Below are 27,627 nucleotides of genomic sequence, written 5' to 3'. Positions count from 1 at the left end.
CTTTAGAAGGAGATAGCAGATTTGTAGAGCGTTGTCCCTGTTGTTGAGACCGACAAAACGTCATGCAGGTATGAGTGACAGAGACAAAAAACTACAAAGCCGAAATGTCATTCTAAAGGCCGATGTACATTACTTTCTGCCGCGTACTGTATGTCTGACAAATATACACTAAATATTATAGTGTAGGTACTTTCAACTAACAACAGTGTTTTATGTTTTTAAATTAAAATAAAACGTTTGAAATAAAATGAATTTTATGAAGTACTTTAACTGGTCTTTTATTTCTTTCGAAAAATAGTGAAATTACGTCTCAGATTTGAGATTGCACTCAAGTCTATCTTGTTATAGAAATAAATCTGCGTTACTACCCCGGTGTCTGTTGAAAAAAGGTTTCGTGAAAATGACGTGTTCCTACTAGAGAGTGCTCTACGAGTTTGCTATCTCCTTCTAAAGGTCGATGTACATTACTTTTGGCCGCATACTGTACATTCTTGTAAAACATAATATTAAATTAAAAGGCAATATAAAATGTCAAGCACTTTTATTTACAATATTTAAATTATGAGAACCTCAAAACCTATTGTATCATACAAAACTGTCATGTTACAATTTCTTCCGTTTCAAAAAACACGCGATTTTGGATTACAATCGTCAATAAGTTGTTCTGGTTTTGTCAAAACTTATTTAAGGGGCCTAAAAATTTGTATTCATTCCATACACTAAATTGGACTTTAATAAAAACTCTTCCCTTATAATCAATCCATACTAATATTATAAATACGAAAGTGTGTCTGTGTCTGTTAGCTTTTCACGGCCCAACATTGCCACCGATGTTGATGAAATTTGATACAGAGTTAGCTTACATCACAGGGAAGGACATAGGCTACTTTTTAACCCGGAAAATTAAATCTAGTATCAAATATTCTTCACTTCCTTCGCCTCGATGGAATATACACTGAAAGCTGTTGGTGAGTAAGGTTCACTTCTGTATGACCTGTTGCTCAATCTTGTCCTGTTGCTCCTGCGACTGCAGCTGCGCCAGCGTCAACAGCGACACGCCGAGTTGGTCCTCGCGAGTGAACGGTTGGGCCATCTGACGCAACCAACGTTTGCTGATCTGTGGACGTTAAAATAAAAATATTTTTATTCGAATAAACTTTTACAAGTACTTACGAATAGTCGGATGCATCTACCACTGGTTCGGAATGCCTTTCCTGCCGAGAAGAACCAGCAAGAAACTCGGCGGTTGCTCTTTTCAAATATTTGATATAGGTACAAGATTACGCCATGTATAAAATAGTATTTGCAGTCTTGTGCGTTGCTGGAACGAGCTGCATGTCAAATCCACGCTCTTTTATCATTTAGATAATCTTCAATTGTGTAATATGCTTTTTTATTTAGGTATCTACTGCTGCAATAACAATACACAGTGGCGTGCACAGGGTTTGAAGCCAGGGTAGGCATTAGTTAGGTAGAAACCTGTTTACTGGCAGGTCATAATGTAAAATTTGCATTGAGCTATTACAACTGGGGTAAGCAGTGCATTTATGCCTCTATGAACTGCACGCCACTGACAATACAATAACCTTCCCGTCCCATTTGATGAAATCAGAGGTTATGTAGGAGAGATCGTTTGCAACCAAGTGGCCGCTATGCAAATGTCAAAACATTTTAGAGTAATTCGACTTTTTGTGTTTTTAGAGGAATTTGCTATAATGCCACAAATTATTCGAAAATGTTTTGACATTTGCATAGGGGTCGTTTGGTTGCAAATGATCTTTCCTACACCTCCGTCTCCCTTATAAGTCCCGCAAATTGCTATTGCGCTGGAACCATGTCTCATTAACATTGAAATGACGTCATTTGACGTATATTTAAGTAAAAATATACCACATCAGCTCGAAACTTCAGTTTAGTGCTGACGTCACTAAAATGGCAGCCACGCGCCTTAGCAATTTGCGGGATTTATACCGGATTGTCGACATAGTACCAGTGATTCTGTATGTTTGTATAGCTTGTGCCTATAAAGACTCGAATCGAAACGAAGCGGTGCTAATCATATCTTCTCACTCACACATTATACCTGTAACCTGTGTAAGAAGAGATTAACGCCGCCATTTTCGTTTCGTTTCTTTATTGACATGAGTACAGTGCGACAAGGCTATCTTGGCGCGTGGCGAAAATCGGAACTAACGATGCCGTCAAGTGTCCCCTTTGTTCTTGTTTTGAAATTTCTAAGCCTTTGTTCTCCAACAGCGCCCCCCTGTCAATGTCATTCAAGTGCCAAGAGAGCCTTGTCGCACTGTAATACGTGGTTACTGTGCATACGCCATACCTGCACAGCCTCCTCCGTGCTGAGGTTGCAGAGGGAGTCCCTCAGATGCTCCTGTATCCAGCGCGGCAGCTTGCTGCGCTTGTCAGCGCGACTGAAGCGCTTGTCCGCAAATATCATGATGCCGTAGTCGGTTTTACCACTGCGAACCGTTTGAAACTTATTTTGAAAGTTATTATTGTGACATGGCTGCCCGAAAAAAGGTGCGTTATTGTTTTCAGGGTTCATGTACAGTACGCGGCAGAAAGTAATGTACATCGACCTTTAGAAGGAGATAGCAGACTTGTAGAGCACAATGCTCTATTAGCTTAATCCGTACGCTGTATACACACTTATTTGACGCGTTTTGGGCCCGTATCACACTAGGACATCATGGCGGCGGCACCGGTTGCGCCACTGTGGTGTCCAAACGAGAAACACAAGAGCCACCAGGGTGTGAACAATTACCCCACATCAACACGTGCGAATGACGTCACTCTCAAGTAGTGTACAGTACGCGGCCAAAAGTGATGAACATCGATCTTTAGAAGGAGATAGCAGATTTGTAGAGCACTATCTTAGTCGTTGAGACCGACAAAACGGGTTATAAGGGGATATACGGGATAATAATAAGGGTTTATTATAAATGCGAAAGTGTGTTTGTTTGTCCTTCAATCACGTCACAACGGAGCAACGGATCGACGTGATTTTTTGCATGGGTATAGTTTAAGACCTGGAGAGTGACATAGGCAGTGGCGTGCAATTCATAGAGGCATAAAAGTACTGCTTGCCCTAGTTGAAACGACATTTTTCTTTATGACCCATTCCATAGGTCTATATAAGGTGTATCTAAGGCCTATCTTACTAATGCTTACCCTTGCTTCGGACTCTGTGCACGCCACATGACATGGCTACTTTTATCCCGGAAAATCAAAAAGTTCCGACAGGATTTTTAAAACCTAAATCCACGCGTACGAAGTCGCGGGCGTCAGCTAGTACTATTATATTGATACATAATACAACAAAAAAAAATGAAATTACCGTAACGCGCGGCCCACACACTGCGCGGCGTGCCGCATCGCATCGAACGTCAGGAAGTCGTTCTCGCGGATCTGAGAAGTGCATCATAATCATTGCTTTTTTAATTTTACGGTTTTAGTAATCGATGGATCCGAGGGAAGGCTGCGGTGCCCTTAACACAGGTTTTCCTAGTACGGACGCCAAAGCACTCCATTATGTTTTAACATTTACTGTACCTATCGATCTTTTTTGTGCACTAGATTTTAAAATAAAGTAAAAAAATATATTATTTATTTTCCTTACATGCGTGTAAAAGGGGTGGATAATACGTTGACGGATGAGGAAGCAACCGTCATAGTTGTTGTAGGAGCTGTTATAAATTAATAATTTTAACATGTGCTAATTCGCTGCTTCAGCATTTCAATTTATTGTCAGTTTGTATTCAGAATATTAATTAAATCAGTAAAATCAGTGTAATATAAACTGTGATCAATAACTCAGTGCAAACTAATAGTGTCGTAAAATAGTTATAAATAAATACATCAAAATAAGCGAAACCTATTGTGTTATAAATAGTAACAAAGACAAATATGTGATTAGTATTAGTGCGATGAATGGTGAATAAATAAATCGGTGCGATTATACTGCTTGCTATTTTTATTTTTACCTGCTTCATTATATAAAGTAAACAACCAGCGAGGCGGCGAGGCAGTCCACATTTCCATATTGAATAGTTAACACTGAAACTACTGTAATCGCGTGAAGTAAAAGTTCCGTGTGTGTGAATTTCCAAATTAAATTCGTTGGACATTTCTTGTGGTTTTTTTTTTTTTCAAAAGACTGTCGAAGCGGACCTCCTAACAGAGCGATGGCCGTAAAAGTTAAAACAAGCGTAATTAACTGACATGTCGGAAAATGGTAGGATTAAAAAGACCGGAGATCAAAGTGATGACGCTCTTTAGGGAAGCCGTATGTCCATCAGTGGACTTCCTCACGCTGAAACTCACCTGGAACTGGTCCCGAAGATACTCCAGGCGCGCTTTGAGGATGCGACTCTGTGTGAACACGTAGGGGATGCCGAACATGAGCACCGCCCGGCCCAGGTGGTGGTCGAAGTCCACACCTTCCGACACCTTGCCTCGCGCCACCGACAGTAGCACTGCGCCTCGGCCGCTCTCGCAGGCCTGCAAATAAATTCATGCTTAATATATCTAAATTATAAATATATAAAAGGAAAAGGTGACTGACTGACTGAATGACTGACTGACTGACTGACTGATCTATCAACGCACAGCTCAAACTACTGGACGGATCGGGCTGAAATTTGGCATGCAGATAGCTATTATGACGTAGGCATCCGCTAAGAAAGGATTTTTGAAAATTCAACTCCTAAGGGGGTGAAATAGGGGTTTAAAAATTTTGTAGTCCACGCGGACGAAGTCGCGAGCATAAGCTAGTCTAAATATATAAAAGGAAAAGGTGACTGACTGACTGATCTATCAACGCACAGCTCAAACTACTGGACGGATCAGGCTGAAATTTGGCATGCAGATAGCTATTATGATGTAGCCATGCAAGAGCCACTCGCCCTCGTGAAATGCAAGAACTATGCGATGGGTTGATCATCATCATGATCAACCCATCGCCGGCTCACTACAGAGCACGGGTCTCCTCTCAGAGTGAGAAGGGTTTTGGCCATAGTCTACCACGCTGGCCATGTGTGGATTGGCAGACTTCACACACCTTTGAGAACATTATGGAGAACTCTGAGGCATGCAGGAACTATACCTTGATATAATTGATGAGCGCAAAGCTGGTCTCAGCCGAGTCCTGTGTCTCGATGAAGAGTAACTTGTGTTTCTGTAGAGAGGCCACCACCCCTGTAATAAATAGTTTAAGTGCCTTGTTCAAATGGGCTTCAATGTAGCGAAATTAAATACCTTCATATATATCTGTATCCGAAGAACTTCAACCAATTCAAGAAAAAAAAGTGATGTATTTTTATAATTTTAGGGATTCGTACCTCAAAAGGAAAAAGGTTATCATATAGATCACTTTATTGTCTGTCTGTGTCTGTCAAGAATACCTATAGGATACTTCCCGTTGAGCTAGAATCATGAAATTTAGTAGGTAGGTAGGTCTTATAGTATAAGTAAAGGAATAAATCCGAAAACCGTCAATTTGTAGTTACATCACAGAAAAAAATTAAAATGTGTTCATGTAATGTATTTTCAATTTTCTAAGTTAGATACCTAGTGGGGAGAGTTAGATACCTGTATATTCTAAAACATATTTTATTTATTTTTATGTTAGCTTTTGATTCATCGTGCAAAATATCGAAAAAAATATCCTAGTACGGAACTGTAGTAGTCTGATTCGCGCTTGGTCAGTTTTTTATACTCGTGTGTGGTAATTTGTGTGTTAATGCCTATGTATGTATGTATGTATGTATGTATGTATGTATGTATGTATGTATGTATGTATGTATGTGCATGTGTCAACCACACTGTTTTTACCTACGACCCCAGAAGACGTTCGACGGCAGTTCGAATCCTGCCGGTCCGCAATTTTTGATATGTATTTAAAAATGATGTACCTTGATCGTACCACGCGCCCACTACGCTCTCCAAATAAAGATACGACGTGAAGAAACACACCACGCCGTCTGGTACACACGCCGATATCTGACAAAATCCGTCCGTTTATTTACTTTTACCTTCACACAATTTTTTACACACAATTTATTAACACAGTTTAAAAAATCTATTAAAAGTATGCTCCTGAAAGAAGCATATTACACAATTGAAGATTATCTAAATAATAATCTAATAAAACGTACATTTTCTGTAGAGTCCCGCAAATTGCTAATGCGCGTGGCCGCTATTTTAGTGACGTCAGCACTAGACTGAAGTTTCGAGCTGATGGTATAATATTTTTATTTTAATATACAGAAACATAGATCCAGCGCAATAGCAAATTGCGGGACATAACGTAGAACAGTTTTTAAAAATCTGTCAAATACCCTATTCCGAGGATAAACTCCTTTAGTACCTACTGTTGTGATTTAATCACAACGCTGTAACGCTGTAGCAAAGGTAGTACCAACCAACCAACCTCAACCAGCAGCTGTCCATAGTTCCGTATGACGGCAACATCCTCCCGGGTCTCGTACTTGGACGAGATCGTCACCTGGTCGCTGCCTTTCGATACTATCTGAAACATTCACGTCTTAGGCCTGGTCTCCACCTAAGCGGAGCGGGCAGGAGTACAGTCGATCAGATTTTTTTAATTTTCTTTATTGGTAAACCAACCAAAACATCTATTTCACGAAAAATTTTTTCCAAAATTTAAAGAAAAATTTAAAAATATTGTCAAAAATATAGCTTTAAAATATATATAATTTTTTTTTTTTAAATATTACAATAAAACTTAAAGCTAGCCTTATCTAGTTTTATTATAATAAATTTTAAAAAGCGTTAAAATTATAAATTTTCACAATATAGCCTGGGAAGCTAGCTAAGGATGAATTAAGTTTAAATTAAAAAAAAAGTGAATTGGTCCTATACAAATATAAAACAGCAAAAATAGACCGCCAGTATATAAGCAAACAAACTTATTTTTGCACTGAACTAATAAAATTGAAGTTTTTTTGTATAGAGATAAGAATTTAAAAAAAAAATAAGTACTTAATCAGGCACTAACCATAGGCAATATACAGGGCCTGGCTAAAGTCATGGTGAATGAGCTCATTATCACGGGGTTGAAGTCCAGGATCTTGGGGTACATGTCCAACGGCGATAGTGTTCCTGATAAAAGACGAATATGAAAGCGAGTTGAATAAAGAAGGTTTATTATTAAGTACTATGTATTATTATGTATAAGTATACTATATATCATACAATGGCCTCCGACAGAAGCCGATGGAAACAGATAATCCATTCGAGGGCAGGTTGCCAGGACCACGATCTTCAGCAATGAAGGAACGACCGGAGAGAGAGAGAGAGATTAAGTACTAGACTAGATGATTCCCACGATTTCCCCCGCGTGGATTTTGGGTTCTTCAAAATCCCGTGGGTCTATCTCCATTCAAAAGTGACAAATCCGTCCAATAGTTTTTGCGAGAAAGAGTCAAAGTCAAATGATTTATTCAAAATAGGTAATAAATTACTCTTATTGATTGTCTGGTATAGTGTTAGATTTGCAAGATATAGTGGTGATAATTATTACGCAAACTTAAAACTAAAGCTACGAGGGTTCCAAACGCGCCCGTCCGAGAAAAGCCCACAACAAACTCAGCCGGGTATTCTTTTTATTATCACCACTTTACAAAATTATTGAAACTTATTAGAACTATCACAAAGTCGTTAAGCAACTCATTCCCAAGCTTGCTTATCATTTAAATAATCCTTTACGTTTTAATATGATTTTTCAATTAGTTTACGTTTTATGAAAACTTTGAACTTGTAGAGACATCTCCAATATGTCTTCTGGAAGCTGGAAATAAAAACGTATGGAATTACGAGCAAATGAATTGCTAACTTTTTATGGGCCCATTACAAGTTTATTTTTATTTCTAGTAACAAACATAGGTACATACACACACACAAACTTTCGCCTTTATAATATTAGTGTTTTTAGGGTTCTGTACCTCAAAAGGAAAAACGGAACCCTTATAGGATCACTTTGTTGTCTGTCTGTCGGTCTGTCAAGAAACCTACAGGGTACTTTCCGTTGACCTAGAATCATGAAATTTGGCAGGTAGGTAGGTCTTATAGCAGACATTCAGGGAAAAATCTGAAAACTGTGAATTTAGGGTTAGATCACACAAAAAAAAAATTGTGGTCATGAACTAATAATTAGTATTTCCAATTTTCGAAGTAAAATAACTATCTCAATTGGGGTGTCATATGAAAGGGATTTACCTGTGCATTCTAAAACAGATTTTTATTTATTTTTATGCATCATAGTTTTTGAATTATCGTGCAAAATGTCGAAAAAATACGACTGTAGTACGGAACCCTCATTGCGCGAGCCTGACTCGCACTTGGCCGGTTTTTTTCTATTTGTAGTAATGAAGGCGCTAAAGTAATATTTACCAGAAGTGATGATGACCGACTGAAACCTGGCGAAGACGGGCCGCATTGCTATTGAAGAGTCCATACAGCTGGAAACAACAACTTAATGTACATGTAAGTCAATTGCATAAGGGGCGGAAACATATTACAGGACGCGGCTGACGGACGCGGCTGACAGCCATGACTTATAATACATATAATCTATCCACGGAGAGAAGTTAGTATAGGGTTTTCTCTGTTACGTAATCTCATACAAATGATAGAGACAAAAAATTCAGTGGGCGTCAACTGTTTTGAGTCACTAACCAATCACAAGCACGTTTTCAAAAAACATTCAAAATTCAATTCAGAAATGTTTTCAAAAAACGAAATATACGTTTACTTTGTTTTTTTGAATCCACTGAGTTTTTGTCTCTGTCATTTGTATGAGATAACGTAACAGAGACAGTCCTATGCTAACTTATATCTGTGGATACTATAGATTACTTAGAGCCTCAATAGCTCAACCGGTATAGGAGTGGACTGAAAACCGAAAGGTTGACGGTTCAAATCCCGCCCGTTGCACTATTGTCGTACCTACTCCTAGCACAAGCCTGACGCTTAATTGGAGAGGAAAGGGGAATATTAGTCATTTAACATGGCAAATTTTCTTTAAAAAAAATGAGATACTTTCCAAATCCTTGAGAGACTATGCAATGTCAGACCTTTGTCAAAAGTAGGATTTGGGTTATACTTACGAAAAATGCAGGATAGGGTTGGAGACAGTGGGTGTCCTGTCGTCAAAAGGCTCTATAATGATGACGAAACCCTTGGTGTAGGAAGACACGAGGGTCGCGAGGTTGGCCACCAGGGTCAAGGCGCCGAAGTTGGAGGGGTCCTGGATCTCCAGGGTCCGCATGAGCGACTGCAGGCGGCTGGAGCAGAAGCGCAGCGGCTTACGTTCTATGCACACGCGGGACGCCACGTCTTTGAGGAAACCTGGATATAGATGATACACATAAGTGTGATTTAAAAAAATACAATTGAAATGAAATGAAATGAAAATGAAATGAAAATCTTTTTTATTCGTATAAACTTTTACAAGTGCTTACGAATAGTCGGATGCATCTACCACTGGTTCGGAATGCCTTTCCTGCCGAGAAGAACCAGCAAGAAACTCGGCGGTTGCTCTTTTCAAATATTTGATATAGGTACAAAATTATGCCATGTATAAAATAGTATTTGCAGTCTTGTGCGTCGCTGGAACGAGCTGCAGGTCAAATCCACGCTCTTTTATCATTTAGATAATCTTCAATTGTGTAATATGCTTTTTTCAGGAGCATATTTTTAATAGATTTTTTAAACTTGTGCAAAGGTAAGTCCAAAATAGTTTGCGGGATTTTATTATAAAAGGTAATACCCATACCCACAAATGACTTTTGGACTTTCCTGAGGCGGAAGGCAGGAGCTGCAAGTTTGTTTCTGTGCAAATAGCGAGCAAACGAGCAGACGGGTCACCTGATTTTACTGTTCTTGAAATAAAACAATAGTTTTACCTGCCGGAGATTCTTGAACTACGTGCTGTATTCGTAATCTAGTTTTCAGGTACTCAATAAATCGTTTCAAGAAGCCTAGAAAATGTTCCGCGTTCCTGATATTCCCCGGGACGACCTCTGAAACAAATTACGCTCGTCTACAATCTGGACTCAGGACATATGTAAGTTTTAAACAATGTATTGAGTTAAACTAAACATTTTGAGAACGTGTGACTGAAAAAAGCTTACTAAATATGGAATCAGTACCATTATTATAAATGCGAAAGTGTGTTTGTTTGTTGGTTTATCCTTCAATCACGTCGCAACGGTGCAACGGATTGACGTGATTTTTGCATGTGTATAGATAAAGACCGGGAAAGTGACATAGGCTACTTTTATCCCGGAAAAACAAGGAGTTCCCACGGGATTTTTAAAAAACCTAATTCCACGCGGACGAAGTTGCGGGGATCAGCTAGTTTTTATCTATATACAAAAAAGACTTGTCCTGACTGACTAATCTTGATCTTGTTAGAAACTTGAAATTTCGATAAACTCTGAAACTATTGAACCGATTTTGATAATTATTATTTCACCACTAGTTGATGCCCGCGACTTTGTACGCGTGGATTTAGGTTTTTAAAAATCCTGTGGGAACTCTTTGATTTTCGGGGATAAAAAGTAGCCTATATCACTCTCTAGGTCTCTATCTATACCCATGCAAAAAACTGGCCAAGTGCAAGTCAGGCTCGCGCAACCAACGAGGGCTCCGTAATACAGTCGTATTTTTTCCACATTTTGCACGATAATTATAAAATAATAATAAAATCAAAAACTATGATGCAAAAAATTAATAAAAATCTGTTTTAGAATGTACAGGGGAAGACCTTTCATATGATACCCCACTTGATATAGTTATCTCATTTCGAAAGTTGAAAATACTAATTATTAGTTCATGACCACAATTTTTTTTTGTGTGATCTAACCCTAAATTCACGGTTTTCAGATTTTTCCCCAAATGTCAGCTATAAGATGTAGGTACCTACCTGCCAAATTTCATGATTCTAGGTCAACGGGAAGTACCCTGTAGGTTTCTTGAAACACAGACAGACAGACAACAAAGTGATCCTATAAGGGTTCCGTTTTTCCTTTTGTGGTACGGAACCCTAAAAATCACGTCAATCCGTTGCACCGTTGCGACGTGATTGAAGGACAAACCAACAAACAAACACTTTCGCATTTATAATAAGGGTACTGAGGTACTGGTAATAGGAGTACTGATTTTTTTATTTACTTCATTTGAACTTATGAATAACAGTAACAAATGTGAATAAATAGCATATTTCGCTCCATAATAATAGATTAAATAAAAAATTAAAATAGAGAATAATGTTACCATTTAAAACTTCATCAGGTAACACCGGGTTAGCGAGTATCATGTCAGTTTCTCGCGCCACGGCCGCCTCTCTCAGCCCTTCAACCATTTGCTCGTACTCCAACGTCAGTCGTTCCGCGTCTTCTTGTTTTAACCTTGAATTAATGAATACGGTATTTTACGCCAAGCGAGAAAAAAATTAAAATGTATAAACAAGATAGTATTAGCAATAAGCAATCGAAAATGTTCATTTCAGCTTATAAAATTACTAGCTGATGCCCGCGCCTTTCGTCCGCGTGGATTTACGTTTTTCAAAATCCCGCGGAAACTCTTTGATTTTCCGGGATAAAAAGTAGCCTATGTCTTAATCCAGGGTATAATCTATCTCTATTCCAAATTTCAGCCAAAACCGTCTAGTAGTTTTTGCGTGATTATGTAACAAACATCCAAACATCCACACTTTCACATTCTAATAATATTATAAATGTGAAAATCCTGCGGGAACTCTTTGGTTTTCCGGGATAAAAAATCCTGGAAAATCAAAGAGTTCCCGCGGGATTTTGGAAAACGTAAACCACCGCTGACGAAGTCGCGGGCATCAGCTAGTTTATAATATTATTAGGATTAACAGCGATCAGAACAGTTAGTGCAAAACAAGATAGTGGTATAGCCAAGTATGTTTATGATTAAGAATAAAATGGAAAAAAAAACTAACGTGAGTGATTTCCATCGTACATATCTCACGACCGGCTTTACTCACGTGTTTAGTCGAAGTTACCCCGACTAGTTTCGAAACCATCCGGGGTCCTTTTTCAAAGGGAATCAGTTCGCGCACGCGTCTCTTTGAAAAGGGACCCCGGATGGGTTCGAAAATAGTCGAGCTAACGTCGACTAAACACGTGAGTAATGCCGGTCGTCAGATATGTATAATGGAACTTACTGTGTCACAGCTTTTTCTAAAGTCTGTAGCGCCTGTGTGCTCTTATCTATGGTCCGTCTAGTCAGTTTAACGCTCAATGAGTCTATGCAAACGTTGTCTATGTTATGCGCCTCGTCGAAAACCACCACGGCCTCTTTGTTTAGCTCTTTCGATACCACTTCTGCGATCTTCGGGTCTAGCAGGTAGTGGTACGAGTATACCACTATTTCGGCGTGAATTATCTGTACAAGAAAGAAAAGTTTATTTAGCGATTGAAAAATCAGCTCTAGAGAAAATTCATGTACCTAAACTACAGTACGCGGCAGAAATTAATGTACAATGCTCTACAAAACCGATATGTCCTTCTAAAGGTCGATCCTTTAGAAAGAGATAGCGGTTTTGTAGAGCATTGTCTCTGTTGTTGAGACCGACAAAATTTACATAGCCGATATGTCATTCTAAAGGCCGATGTACATTATTTTCTGCCGCTTACTGTAAAGGTACGACGCGTCTAAATTAAGAAAGAGAAATCGTGTCCGCCATATATCTTGACGGCATAGGCCAGTGGTAGATGCATCCGACTATTCGTAAGCACTTGTAAAAGTTTATACGAAAAAAAAAAGATTTTCATTTCATTTCATAAAAAAAGATTTTCATTTCATTTCATTGCGTCCGCCATATGTGACGTCATAGCTAGAAGTATATTTTGATCCAATATATTTTTAACAACCTTATGCCCGCGACTTCGTCGGCGTGGACTACACAAATTTCGAATCTCTATTTTACTCCCTTAGGGGTTGAATTTTCAAAAATCCTTTCTTAGCGGATGTCTTTGTCATAATAGATATCTGCATGCCCAGCCCGATCCGTCCAATAGTGTGTGCTGTATTTAGAATCGAAACCTATTTCTAGTTATGACGTCACAACATAGCGGACACGATTTCCCTTTAATAGTTTGGACGCGTTATATATACTTACCGCGAATCTAGACAGGAAGTAAGGGCACCAGTTCCTGTCAGCGCCGTACTGTTTGAGGTCATCCATGGTGTATACGCCATAAGGCAGCATTGACTCTTTGCCCTCACGGTTGAAACCTTCGTAGAACTGACCTGTCACGCAAAATATTGGTTACAGAAAGGTGAGACGCACTTTTGATGCGTTTTCGTACGAATTGTGTGACTTGTGCGAACACGCACAAACAATCCTGACCTTCCAAGTACAATGGGAACGCGCAGACTGGGATGTCGTGTTTAGTTAGTCATACTTACACCTGTAGGACAAGCTGTGATAGCTTAGTGGTTAGGACGTCCGCCTTCTAATCGGAGGTCGAGGGTTCCATCCGGGCGTGCACCTCTAACGTTTCGGTGTTATGTGCGTTTTAAGTAATTAAATATCACTTGCTTTGATGGTGAAGGAAAATATCGTGAGGAAACCTGCATGCCTGAGAGTTCTCCATAATGTTCTCAAAGGTGTGTGAAGTCTACCAATCCGCACATGACCAGCGTGGTAGACTATGGCCAAACCCTTCTCACTCTGAGAGGAGACCCGTGCTGGCGATGGGTTGATCATGATCATGACTTACACCCAGTCTCCTCACTCACTCCCACGCTATAATATTTGGAAGGTCGGGCTTGTTCATGCGTGTTCGAGTCAGCACGAGTCATACCCGTAAGGAAACACATTCAAAGTGCGGCTATTCTAGCGTTCTTTGTTACTACAGAATCCTAAAAATAGGCTCGATTAAAAAAAAAGTGTCAGTTTGCTTGGACATGGGTGGTTGAAGTGCACCAGACATTCGAGTGGTGGAGGTGGAATTGCTTATGGTGGCATAATGATAGAAGTAATTTTAGTAGTGTCAAATTTAATTCATCATATAGAGTAGAAAAATAGAATACATACAAACAGGTACAGAGCTGTCCCTCTCATGTCTCTCTCGGATATAGCTGGCGGTCAGTGAGTGACACTTGCCATCCACCAACTTGCCCTCCCTTTCCCGAGACACCTGGCCAAAAGTGTGGTGATTTCTAATAGTGATACAGCTCAACAAACACTTTGTAGTGATATTTATAATAATAATGAATAATAAATAAATAATTTTTATTATGGGTGTACTTATGCCTGAAATAAAAGTTTATTTATTTATTTATTTACTTTATTTCAGGCAATAGACAGGGTTGTAAGACCCAAAACAAAAACCATTCTTAGTAAGTTCTTGCAATAAGGTCTTGGACTGTGCTAATAAAATTATTCTCTTTAAAAATGTATTCAGCCCTATAAACTACCGCTATACAAAAAAAGCCGGCCAAGTGCGAGTCAGGCTCGCGCAACGAGGGTTCCGTACTACAGTCGTATTGTTTCGACATTTTGCACGATAATTCAAAACTATGATGCATAAAAATAAATAAAAATCTGTTTTAGAATGCACAGGTGAAGCCCTTTCATATGATACCACACTTGACATAGTTATCTTATTTCGAAAATTGAAAATACTAATTTTTAGTTCATGACCACAATTTATATTTTTTTGTTTGATGTAACCACAAATTAACGGTTTTCAGATTTTTCCCCGGTCTGCTATAAGACTTACCTACCTGCCAAATTTCACGATTCTAGGTCAACGGGAAGTACCCTGTAGGTTTCTTGACAGATCGACAGACAGACAGACAGACAAACAGACAGACAGACAACAAAGTGATCCTATAAGGGTTCCGTATTTCCGTATATTTATGTAAATAATCTTATATTATTTTTGTCTTATGATATTTTGATCAAGCCTGACAAAAAGTTATACAGCGTTATTTCTGTCCAGCTGCAGGCTGCAATATTTTGAGAGGTGGTTTGATCTTATCGATGTATCAAATAAAAAACATTCCAGAATTTACAGCATTCAATATGTATAATACCTCTGGGTGAATGCACAGATTTTTTCTTGAACTAAGCACTACTCCTGTGAGACTTGGTTTCTCCCCTTGGCTCTTCTCATAGTATTTGATTAGATTCTTCAACTCCTCTAATACTTTCTCTATTTCAGGCATTGTGCGAGAACAATAGATCAGTTTCCTAAAACATATCCAATAATACATGAAAAGGGTGATGGACTAGTGGTTAAGATGTTTCTTTTTGACTTTCAGAGTTCTGTGTTTTTAGCAGTTAAATATCACTTGCTTTGTGAAGGAAAACATTGTGAGAAAACCTGCACTGCATGCTTGAGAGTTCTCCATATTATTCTCAAAAGCGTGTGAAGTCTGCTAATCTGCACAGGTTTTAAATAATAGGTCGCATTTTACGAGTCATAGGTTGGGTAAGCCCACACAGTCCACACACACACACACACATGCAAAGCTGAATACCAGGTGGAATGGAATGTCCATAACATTCCAGCAAGCTGAGGTGCGAGTCAGCACACCAAGGGTGCCCTGTAGGTTTCTTGACAGACAGACAGACAGACAGACAGACAGATAACAAAGTGATCCTATAAGGTGTCCGTTTTTCCTTTTGAGGAAAAGGAACCCTAAAAATCAAATGCAAAATTATACAAGTTTTATTTTAAAAACAAAAACTTACCTAACATGGTGTGGGTTCTGTATCATGTAAGCCACAATAAGTGAGAGCAGTGAAATGGTTTTTCCAGTCCCTGAGGGCATCTCTAGCAGCCCATGACCCTGAAAGAATAGGGCATGATTTATCTTGTGCCCTAATTCCCTGCATGGCAGGGCATGATAGTCTAGTGCTTAAGATGTCCGCTTCATATTCAGGAGGTTGGAGCATGCTTAAAATAGTGAAGGAAAACATCATGAGCAAACCTGCATGACTTAAGAGAGTTCTCCATAATGTTCTCAAAGGTATGTAGTCTGCCAATCGGCACTTGGCCAGAATGGTGTACTATGGCCTAAACCTTTCTCATTCTGAGAGGAAACCCGTGCGCAGTAGTGAGCCGGCGATGGGTTTGATGACGGTGATGATGAAAATCTAATAATTTGATATTTGCGATGCTAATCTCCTTGTTTTCAAACTGAAAGTTTTGCACGACCCAATTAACGTATATACAACTTTTTAAATTGCCGGCAAAGTTTACTTACTTTAGCATCAAGAGCTCTCTTCAATTCCAGCATATAAGCGTATTGTTCTGGATAAATATAATCGTAGGGGAAATATACTAGCAGGCCGTCTACCGTTAACCTAAAACACAATTTACATTGAAGTATATGTAAATAACACACGTATATGTAGAGTTTTCAAGTTATGTAACTTATTTTGGCCTTACTTCATGTTGTATTTAAGTAATCAAAGAGTTTTCCTTTTGTTAAAATTAGCCAAATTGCTTAAAACTGTTTGAGTTCAAGTTCAAAAGACGGAATTTTGTTTTGCTCCACTGCTCACCGACAAATGTTTTGCTTTTGAAGAATTTGACAATTAATTGTTAATGTCATAGTGACAGTTATCCATTTGTTTATGGTTACAGTTCAGGAATCAAAACACACCGAATTAAGAACCTCCTCCTTTTTGGAAGTCGATTAAAAATGCAGCTTCTTGAACAATTTCCGGAAACGGAACCTGTCAAGTTAAGAACCTAAACGAAGCAAAAAGGCGCCATATTTGAATTTTGTAACTATATTTTGTATGATATTTTGAATCAATTATTACGTGAGTTTAAAATGTTTGCTCTAAAACTCATAATAATCCTGCAAAATATGATACTTAGGTATTTGATCTATTCAAATCAAAATATAATTATCTACTGTTTTGTACTCTAGGTAGACCAACCACCAATGGATGGACCATTTGTGATGCAGATTACTTTCCAAACCATTTAACCGACAGTTTAGATAAACTAGCGGGGGTTGTTGATGATTATGAATTACCTACTTATTACATAACAAAACATAGGTACCTACTTATAATATCAGCTTAACTATGCAAATAATTAATAATTATTTATTTAAGACCTTAGATGACCTTTGGTGCGTAAACTTTGATAATAAGATGCACTTATGAGTTAATATGCGAATAATCTTCCACAGTTTGGTAGATTTACTTTTACATAATTAATCTTTAATGTAGAGAGAATCTAGTTATTTTAATTATGACTAAAGTCGCTGTTTTAGGAGCAGGGATAAATGGTTTAACATGTGCTGTGAAAATTAAAGAAAAATATCCAAATGTTAACGTAAGTGCAAAACTATAATATTTAAAACCCATTTAGATAAAAACTTTTTCATCCGAAAATAGAAACCCAGATTTTATATTCTCAGTTGGACACACACGTCTTACAATAAATACTACTACAATACTAATACAGTATTAAAATCCCAGCGTGGTTTAAAGAGCAAATTTTTAAAAAATAAACACGTATTCTGCGTTGTTCGTACAAAGTTCCACCATGTTATCCCCGATCGGCGATCTATGGAGAGCGGGTCCAGGCTTCGGACTTTTTACACCTACTTAGGTAGGTACTTAATATTTAACAAAATTGTTGGGCTTCCTGGAATAGTGTGATTGCTAGAATCCAAGTTCGAGACGGTGCGAACACCGGACACTGCATCACCAGAACATTACCTACCTTGCATTGTAAGGAGTCTAAGGGAGAGATCTATAGAGCGCACTCTAACTTAAACTAGCGGCACGCTATGATGGCCGGTTTGACGTTTGTCCGCTCATGAAGTTCCGTATTAATTGATAACGACTTTGAAGGAAATAATTGTATTACTTTATTGACGATAGTGATGTGCAGAGATTCATAAATTTTATCGAATGTAGTTTTAGGTTTAGGACTCAAAATTTATTTATTAAATTGATTTCTTAAATGTATACAAGTGTAGAAAAATCAGTTTGCACCATTTAAGGGGTGAATGTACTTGTGAATATGAACAATTTTCACTATGTGGACAAACCTCTGAAATCGCAAAAAAATATCAATAAATTTTTAAAAATGGAATCTAATACGATCGTCACATAGGATCGCTGGCTAGCACAACTACTACCTCCGGCAAACTCGCGTCAATGCTCAATGCAAAACAAAGCAGTTTCGAATTGACGTTGCTTCGAAAGTATAAACTGTCAGTGCAATGCGATTGTGATATAGTTTTGACCTGGCTTTGGATTTCAAATATTGATACTGCATTACTGTTGACCCTTGCTCGTTAATTTGGACTCTGTTCAAGCCCTTTGTTGTGGATTTCGTCGATATGACCGAACGTACGCAGAGAACTGTTCTAAATAGTCAGACACGTGAGTTCCTAATACGCCTTCGTAACTATTTCGATCGTGAAGCTCAAAATGGAGGGCCAATTTTACCTATAACGTCAGTGGTTGAACGCGTAGCTGATGCGCTTAATATTGGACAACGAACGGTTAGACGGATAACTAAAAAAAAATATGGCGAGACTGGCACAGAAGAAAATAAACTTCACACACCAAAAAAGAGAAAACGAGCAAAACCAGTCGTAGGCATCGATAGCTTTGATGCCGATGCTATCCGAAGACATGTTTACGGCTACTATTTACAGAAGGAGTATCCAACAAGAAAAAGTTGGTGCATTCACTGAAGGAAGCTGGATTATTCTTCGGTGGGGAAAGTTCTTTAACGAAGATTTTGAAGACCATTGGATTTCGATACAAAAAATGTAACAAACGCAAAATATTGATGGAAAGATTTGATATAGCGATGGCAAGGTATACTTTTTTACGGCAAGTGAAAGAAATCAAAAATTGGCAAAATGTTGTGTTCTTGGATGAAACATGGCTTAATGCTAACCATACTGTAGGCCGTTCTTGGAACGATGACACAGCAGCATCTACTTCCAAAGTTCCTGTAGGAAAAGGATCGCGACTTATAATTTGTCACGCCGGAACCATCAACGGGTTTGTCGAAGGTTCTCTCATGGCTTTTGCGTCAAAAACCACTGGAGACTATCATGAAGACATGAATGGAGAAAGTTTACTGAATGGTTTACCTCAATGTTGTGTAGCCTCCCTGAACCATCTATTATAATTATGGACAACGCCCCATACCACTCGATGCAAATTGACAAGCCACCTGCCCAATCCCAAAAGAAAGCTGATATCGTCGCATGGCTTCGTAAAAATGGCGTAGATGCAAACATGAATATGTTAAAAGCGGAATTAGTACGTCTTTTAAAAGAAAACAAACCAACCAAGATCCGATACGTCATTGACGAAATAGCATTAGAACATGGGCACAGAGTTATACGGTTACCGCCTTACCATTGTGAGTATAATGCGATTGAGTTGGTGTGGGCTCAAATTAAGGGATATGCTGCAAGACACAATACAGAACCCCCATTTACCACAAAAAAATGCTAAAATTATTAGAAGAAGCTTGTGAACATGTGACTAAAGGAGACTGGGAAAAGGTTGTGAATAGAACTGTTAAATTAATAAGGGAAGATTATGAAAGAGATGTGAAAATAGATAATATTATAGAAAACGAACATATAATTATTAATGTATGTGATGATAGCAGTGACGACAGTGAAAATAGTAGTATGGACGAATCTGATTAATTATGGCCTTTTGTGGCACCTTTTTCGGTATCTTTTGTATTCATATGTTTCTTGTGTGCATATAAAGTATGTATATTCATTTTCGTTCAAATATTCAGTTCGTTCAAATAAATTAAATAAACATATACATTTTTGTTTTATTAAACCTATTTAATCAGGTACAAAAACAAAACTTAATTGTTTTTTGTTCGAGAATAAATTGACATTCCACATCACTATTGTAATGTGTCAAACCGGCCATCATAGCGTGCCGCTAGTGTAGCTTAGACTTAAGACCAAAGACAGAGTTCAAACGAGACAGAGGTATATCTCTCACATAAATCTGTCTCGTTTTAACTCAATCTTAAAGTCTGTGCAAAGTCAAAGTGCGCTATATAGATCTCAGCCTGAGTAATGACAGCAATAGCTAGGGTCTAGTCTACTGCAGGACTATGTATAAAACCTATGTTTTGTCCAGGTGGTTATAATATCAGAAGAGTTCACGCCAAACACAACGGGAGACGGCTCCGGGGGCTTCTGGTACCCTTATCTCTGCGGGAGCACACCGCAGGAACTTTTATGGTAAAGCTAAGCTTTCTAGCCTGTTTTTTGGGGTTTGTACGAAGGGGGTGGGGGGTTCTACTGCGTATTGTCTTTTACCCAATAGGTCTTATAGTGCGTTATACGGCGTATATGACGACTCGCCATTAATACCTATATTTGCTCTATGTGTCTCTCATATCAAAGTTACGATTTCGTTGGCACAGAGCAAATGGCGAATCCTTTCTCACGCCTTAGGATACTGTGCCCTTGAGCCAAACAACTTGAGTGTTGATGTGATTGGCTGGCGAACGGCGGGTAGGTACACTTGTGATTGGGCATTGGTTGATACGTCGACTTTCGCTTCCCGGATTCGCCAACAGAACTTTCTTCCGCTACGCTGCTTAAGCATAAGGGACAAGGAAGAGACAAAAAATAATTTGTAGGGAGTCAAGAAGGCGCCCCGGGAAAATGCCAAGAGCAAGTACCGAACGGGCGCCCTCCCGCGATTCGGCCCATATAACCGAGAGGTTGGTGGAGCTATGGGAGGTGGAGGGTTGTCCCAGCTACGCTGCTTCAGGTTCAAGTTGTTTGCCGGGCACTATACATGATATTTTTCAGCAAATGGGGCGGTGAGACGTACAAGTACCTGCTGGGGTTGTGGCGGGAGGGCGGCTATGACGTCACTCTTCTGCCCATGTACGAACTGTACAGAGAGCCAACCGAGCTGCACGTCAACAACTGGGCGAGTCAGGTGTACGGTTACAACATCCTCGACAAGCGGCAGCTGGACTACTTGAGTGGATTATACACAGTTCAATATGTGTAAGATTGCATTTAATAGTACCTAGTCCTAGAATAATATCTAGAGCAATATGAAAGTGCTTGAAAAACCTAATACCTAACTAATTTAAGTTTAAGACATTCAATTACGTTCTGCTAAGTCTGTAAGGAGTTGACGGCGTAATATGGCTTTGTGTTTAAAAACAGACAGACAAAGTGATTTGTTATTATTATTATTATTTATAAGGGTTCCTTTGTTCTTAAGATATAGGTAGGTACTTACCTAACTCGTTTATGTAGAACACAGCAAGTTATTTTGTGTTATATGTAATGTCTTGTACAGTCGAACGGAACCCTTCGTGTCCATGTCCGACTCGCACTTTTACAAACGGTTTTTAGGGTTCCGTACCTCAAAGGAAAAACGGAACCTTAATAGGATCACTTTGTTATCTGTCCATCTGTCTGTCAAGAAACCTACAGGGTACTTCCCGTTGACCTAGAATCATGAAATTTGGCAGGTAGGTAGGTCTTATAGCAGACATAAGGGGAAAAATCTGAAAACCGCGAATTGGTGGTTACATCACACAAAAAAAATTGTGGTACTGATAATATTATTTTCAATTATCAAAGTAAGATAACTATCAAGTGGAGTACCATATGAAAGGGCTTCACCTGTTTATTCTAAAACAGATTTTTATTTATTTTTATGAATCATAGTTTTTGATTTATCGTGCAAAATATCGAAAAATATGACTGTACTGCGGAACCCTCGATGCGCGAGTCTGACTCGCACTTGGCCGGTTTTATTTTAATACAATATGGTGCCCGCGACTTCGTCCGCGTGAATTTAGGTTTTTAAAAATGTGTGTGGGAACTCTTCAATTTTTGGGGCTAAAAAGTAGCCCATGTCCTTCCTCGGGATGCAAGCTATCTCTGTACCAAATTTCGTCCAAATCGGTTGAGCTGTGAAAAGCAAGCAGACAGACAGGCAGACAGACAGACAGATACACTTTCGCATTTATAATATTAGTATGGATGAAAAGCCACCACCATCAAACCCAATTTTCAATTTCAGAGCCGGTCGTACTTTTACGACATTCATGATGTACCCGCCGACAATATTGTCGCATTTGTACCAACGTTTCAAGACAGCCAACGGACAGACCGTGCGACACAAGATAGCTTCCCTGAGAGACCACATACTCGATGACTTCGACGTGGTCATCAATTGCTTGGGACTCGGTGCGAGAGAGGTGGTGCCCGACGATAAAGTGGTTCCCATTAGAGGACAGATATCACGGGTTTGTATTGTGTATCTAACCAATTTGTACCTTAACCTTATTTTAATCTTAATATATTATAAAGGGTAAAGGGTACTGACTAACTGATCTAAGTATCAACGCACAGCTCAAACTACTGGACGGATCGGGCTGAAATTTGGCATACAGATAGCTTTAATGACGTAGGCATCCGCTAAGAAAGGACTTTTGAAAATTCAACCCCTAAAGGGGTGAAATAGGGGTTTGAAATTTGTGTAGTCCACGCGGACGAAGTATATATATACTTATATATAAGTATAAGTATATTAGTTCATGACCACAATTTAATTTTTTTGTGTAATCAGACCCTAAATTCACGGTTTTCAGATTTTTCCCCAAATGCCATCTATAAGATCTACATACCTGCCAAACTTCATGATTCTAGGTCAACGGGAAGTACCCTGTAGGTTTCTTGACAGACAGACAGACAGACAGACAGACAGACAACAAAGTGATCCTATAAGGGTTCCGTTTTTCCTTTTGAGGTACGGAACCCTAAAAATAGCTATGTATGCGGTGCGGTACGCCTTTTTGGGCAGTCGTGTAAAAAGACTGAAAGGACCTACTTTTATGCTTTTTCAGGTGTTAGCGTCGTGGGTCACCAATGCTGTGATAGATAAAGACTCTGGGAACTACATATTACCAAAGTAAGTTACCTAATTAAATTGTAATCACATGGGTACGTAATAATTTTACAAACGAAGATTGTGCTCTTCCATCAGTTTATATAAAAAGCCTATCTGTTTTTTTAGGGTTTCGTACCTCAAAAGGAAAAACGGAACCCTTATAGGATCACTTTGTTGTCTGTCTGTCAAGAAACCTACAGGGTACTTCCCGTTGACCTAGAATCATGAAATCTGGCGGGTAGGTAGATCTTATAGCTGACATTTGGGGAAAAATCTGAAAACCGTGAATTTAGGGTTAGATCACACAAAAAAAATTAAATTGTGGTCATGAACTAATAATTAGTATTTTCAACTTTCGAAGTGAGTGACTATGTTCCGTTACCGTAACGTGCCGTAACGTGATTTCTTTCATTTTTCAAACTTCGCGCCATTATATCATAAACACTGACACTTCGAATTAGTGCAATGACAGCACGCAGCTCAATCGGCTGTCATGCACGTCGTACTGTCAGCTGTCACCGTCCACTCAACGGTCAACGTGATTCATTCGCGAAATAACGCAGCTGCGAGATCTATCGCGCGCGACTTTTTTCTATCAAAAATCAACGTCATCACCACAAGAATCCCTGGATCCAGGTGGAATACCAACGAGTGCAAGCAGCAGTTTAAGGTACGTACGTGCATTATACTGTTATTGCCTAATTCGAAGTGTATAACATCGTTTTCGTAGATCCGAAAGGTCTCTAGTCTCCCAATGTAGCCGGGCCACTGAAGTGCAAGTAGCTACAGACTATATCAAGTGGGGTATTATATGAAAGGTCTTCACCTGTACATTCTAAAACTGATTTTTATTTATTTTTATGCATCATCGTTTTTGAATTATCGTGCAAAATGTCGAAAAAATACGACTGTAGTACGGAACCCTCATTGCGCGAGCCTGACTCGCACTTGGCCGGTTTTTTTTTCAGTGCACACAACTGCGTTTTGGGCGGCACTCATCAAACGAACGATTTCAACAGAGGCATTGTTGATGAGGATACCGATTTTGTTCTTAACAGCTGTAAAGAACTGATGCCAGGATTAAAGGTAGGTATAAGCCGGCGGAAATATCTACGAACCTGGCTTAGTGACGTCATGCAACGCGTTCGCGTTGGCACCAGTACTGGATAGGAGAAAATGGGCGAGCTGCGGGGAAGCGCATTCCAGCGAGGTGCGTAGATATTTCCGCCACGTTATATCTGAATATTCAAACAACTTGAATAAATCATGAAAGTGCTCGAAGGACCAACTTGACGAAGTTGGTCCCTCGAGCCGGATTTTTTTAATGATCTAGCGGGATCAAACCTCGGTCCCCAACACATGACAACATATTTTGAGTCCATAAGGAAATAGTTTGTGCAACAATCACGAAATTGTATTGTGGGGCCATTTCCTGATTATCGCACAAACTACATACATGTTATCCATACTTCCATACTAATATTATAAACGCGCTGTTTGTCTGTCTGCTTGCCTTTCACGGCCCAACTGTTGAACCGATTTTGACGAAATTTGGTACAGAGATAGCTTGCGTCCCGGGGAAGGACATAGGCTACTTTTTATCCCGGAAAATCAAAGAGTTCCCACGGCATTTTTAAAAACAGAAATCCACGCGGACGAAGTCGCGGGCATCATCTAGTATCAGATAAAAATTCCAAAGATTAAACAGCCAAGCCATACTTTTTTACCAAGATGTAGGGTTTGTAGAGTCAAGACTTTTAGGTAGAGAGTTATTTGTTATGTGGTAGTCCCGCAAATTGCTAATGCTCGTGGCCGTCATTTTAGTGACGTCAGCACTAGACTGAAGTTTCGAGCTGATGGTATATTTTTACTTAAATATACGTCAAATTGACGTCATTTCGATATTAATGAGACATGGTTCCAGCGCAATAGCAATTTGCGGGACTTATACAGTCAAGTTGGACAGGCTCCACGGGCAGCACAAATCGAAGCTCAGCTAGAGGCTTGGCTCTACTAAAGATCTCATAACTTTTTAACAGTGACAGCATTATGAACTTGTGAGTCTTGGCAACCAGCCCCCCAATTGTGTAAAAATAACCATTTCATGGCTATCGTAATCGTCAAGAATTATGCCCTTTGATTGGCTGTGAAAAAATGTAAACAGCGAATCAACCAATCAAAGGGCTGAATTTCTTTGACGATTGCGATAGCCACGAAATGGTTATTCTTACACAATTGGGGGGCAGATTTACATGAAATGTTTTTGGTGCGATAGGTGGATGTAGACCTCACAATCCACAATTGCAAATTTGCAATTGTGGATCCTGAGGATGCTCCATGTTTTGGGATTTGTAGCTAGTTTTTCCTGCATGTTTAGCAGTGGGAGGGCGGGCGGTACATGTCGCATGCTCCACGTTGCGCCATACAGATTTTAGTAACTGTTTCAGCGGATTACAGCAAATTAAGCTTTAAGTTCATTGTATATCATGGACTTCCGCAAAGTAACGCCTGCTTTTATACAACATTTATCTTTTTCTTGGTAAAAAATTAACGTCATTGTTCTAGAACGCAACACTGATCTGCCACTGGGCAGGGCTGCGCCCCGGCAGGGACAGCGTGAGGCTGGAACCTGAACAACGAGACGGCAAGCTCTACATACACAACTACGGACACGGTAGCACTAACTTTAATTTGTACTAGCGGATAACTGGCGTGTGCTACTACACTAAAGAAACCGGCCAAGTGCGAGTCAAGCTCGCGCACCGAGGGTTCCGTACTCAAGTATTTTTTTCGACACTTTGCACGATAAATCAAAAACTATTATGGATTTTCCCCAAATGCCATCTATAAGATCTACCTACCTGCCAAACTTCATGATTCTAGGTCAACGGGAAGTACCCTGTAGGTTTCTTGACAGACAGACAGACAGACAACAAAGTGATCCTATAAAGGTTCCGTTTTTCCTTTTGAGGTACGGAACCGTGAAAAACGTGTATCTTATAAAAGTTTGTAATGTATTGCAAATAAAACATCTAAATGACGCTAGAGGTCAACGAAACTTGCGTAGATAGGTGCCCACGGGGTCAATGCCTCGCCGTAGGGGGTCTTGCACGCTATACATTGCGGGACGCTAGCGTTTTAATTACAGCTTGTGTATTGAAATCTCTGAACTTAGGGATGATTTATGCTAACACGTGGCGGACGCGGGCCGTGCCACGTACGAAGCACGGATTCAAACCACGAACATTTTATATGAAGCACACGGTGACGGAGGCCACACGGTGAAGCATAATCTGATGTTTTCAATCCGTGCCTCGTACTTAACACGGCCCGCGCCCGCCACGTGTTAGCATAAATCATCCATTATTCAGCAGATCCTAATCTACACTAATATTATAAATTCGAAAGTGTGTCTGTCATCCGTTCAACCGATTTTGACGAAATTTGGTAGAGCGATAGCTTGCATCCCGGGGAAGGACATAGGCTTTTTATCCTGGAAATTCAAAGAGTTCCCACGGGATTTATAAAAACCTAAATCCACGCGGACGAAGTCGCGGGCATCATCTAGTAATATTATAAATTAGAAAGTGTGGATGTTTGGATGTTTGTTACACAATCACGCAAAAACTACTGGACGGATTTGGCTGAAATTTAGAACGGAGATAGATTATACCCTGGATTAAAACATAGACTACTTTTTGTCCTGGAAAATTCAAAGAGTTCCCGCGGGATTTTGAAAAACGTAAATCCACGCGGACATCAGCTAGTATAAATATACATATAAAAGGAAAAGGTGACTGACTGACCGACTGATCTATCACCGCACAACTCAAACTACTGGACGGATCGGTCTGAAATTTGGCATGCAGATAGCTATTATGATGTAGGCGTCCGCTAAGAAAGGATTTTTGAAATTCAACCCCTAAGGGGGTGAAATAGGGGTTTGAAATTTGTTGTTGTGTTTCGCGGACGAAGTCGCGAGCATAAGCTAGTCCTAAATAAATCTCATTATGTTATAGGAGGCAGTGGACTAACTCTGTTCTGGGGCTGCGCGACAGACGTTTTGGAAATATTCGACAAACATATGGACAAGGGACAGAAACAAAACTCCAAACTTTAAGTACAATGTATATTAAACAACGTATCAAAATAACTATCTGCCATTTCACATTACAACCATATTATAATATTTAGGTGCTTAAAAACATGATTTTGTTTTAATAAAAAAATATAATTTGTAATAGATATTGAGCACTATGAGCTTTGCGTCATAAGCATGGCTAAGACTTGGAATACTCTTCCACGATGTGTTTCCTACCAATTACAACCCGGGTATCTTTAAAACAAGAGTGAATAGGCATCTTCTAGGTAAACGCGTCCCATCTTAGGCTGCATCATCACTTTCCATCAGGTGTGATTGTGGTCAAGCGTTCGCCTATAATGAATAATAAAAATAAAAATAAACTATGTTTCAACAGCCTAAGCTGACGCGGGACTCATACACGAAGGGTTCCATAATCATCATCATCATGATCAACCCATCACCGGCTCACTACAGAGCACGGGTCTCCTCTCAGAGTGAGAAGAGTTTTGACCATAGTCTACCACGCTGGCCATGTGCGGATTGGTAGACTTCACACAACATT

The 27,627-nt window shown here is 39.4% G+C and overlaps 2 protein-coding genes and 1 long non-coding RNA gene across 3 annotated transcripts in view; 1 reads left to right on the top strand and 2 right to left on the bottom strand.

Annotated features, from left to right (window-relative positions):
* Positions 1-524: 524 nt before the first annotated feature.
* On the bottom strand, positions 525-16,633 carry Xpd (general transcription and DNA repair factor IIH helicase subunit Xpd). Its single transcript, XM_034977644.2, has 19 exons — positions 16,476-16,633; positions 16,291-16,390; positions 15,776-15,873; positions 15,115-15,271; positions 14,111-14,213; positions 13,190-13,320; positions 12,233-12,453; positions 11,314-11,447; positions 9,942-10,058; positions 9,144-9,384; positions 8,428-8,495; positions 7,034-7,137; positions 6,446-6,544; positions 5,928-6,015; positions 5,120-5,211; positions 4,339-4,515; positions 3,353-3,423; positions 2,336-2,474; positions 525-1,117 (listed from the first exon to the last, which is right to left on the bottom strand). The coding sequence occupies exons 1-19, from the start codon at positions 16,478-16,480 to the stop codon at positions 980-982; spliced, it is 2,283 nt and encodes a 760-aa protein (XP_034833535.1). The 5' UTR covers positions 16,481-16,633; the 3' UTR covers positions 525-979.
* Positions 16,634-17,205: 572 nt separating this feature from the next.
* On the top strand, positions 17,206-27,228 carry Daao2 (D-amino acid oxidase 2). The gene is made up of 8 exons (XM_034977645.2): positions 17,206-17,378; positions 20,192-20,295; positions 20,875-21,078; positions 22,112-22,337; positions 22,938-23,002; positions 23,950-24,067; positions 25,547-25,655; positions 27,001-27,228. Exons 1-8 carry the CDS (start codon positions 17,295-17,297, stop codon positions 27,099-27,101), a joined length of 1,011 nt encoding a protein of 336 aa, XP_034833536.1. The 5' UTR covers positions 17,206-17,294; the 3' UTR covers positions 27,102-27,228.
* Positions 27,097-27,627, bottom strand: part of LOC138403495 (uncharacterized) — an 88,568-nt gene continuing 88,037 nt past the window's right edge. The window contains exon 2 of the long non-coding RNA XR_011237752.1: positions 27,097-27,613. This is a non-coding gene — a long non-coding RNA (uncharacterized lncRNA). The remainder of the gene's footprint in view (positions 27,614-27,627) is intronic.

This window comes from Maniola hyperantus, chromosome 17 (genome assembly GCF_902806685.2).
Source record: "Maniola hyperantus chromosome 17, iAphHyp1.2, whole genome shotgun sequence".
NCBI lineage: Eukaryota > Metazoa > Arthropoda > Insecta > Lepidoptera > Nymphalidae > Maniola > Maniola hyperantus.
Note: the sequence above shows the minus strand (reverse complement) of the source record. Positions and strands in the feature narration are given on the sequence as shown.

Coding starts and splice junctions, on each gene's coding strand:
- Xpd (XM_034977644.2), bottom strand. Junction 15,272..15,775: donor CAGAACCCACACCATGTTAG/GTAAGTTTTTGT, acceptor GATATGTTTTAG/GAAACTGATCTATTGTTCTC. Junction 1,118..2,335: donor GCACGGAGGAGGCTGTGCAG/GTATGGCGTATG, acceptor TAACGTCCACAG/ATCAGCAAACGTTGGTTGCG.
- Daao2 (XM_034977645.2), top strand. CDS start 17,295: ATGACTAAAGTCGCTGTTTTAGGAGCAGGGATAAATGGTTTAACATGT. Junction 20,296..20,874: donor ACACCGCAGGAACTTTTATG/GTAAAGCTAAGC, acceptor GATATTTTTCAG/CAAATGGGGCGGTGAGACGT. Junction 23,003..23,949: donor GGGAACTACATATTACCAAA/GTAAGTTACCTA, acceptor TTTTTTTTTCAG/TGCACACAACTGCGTTTTGG.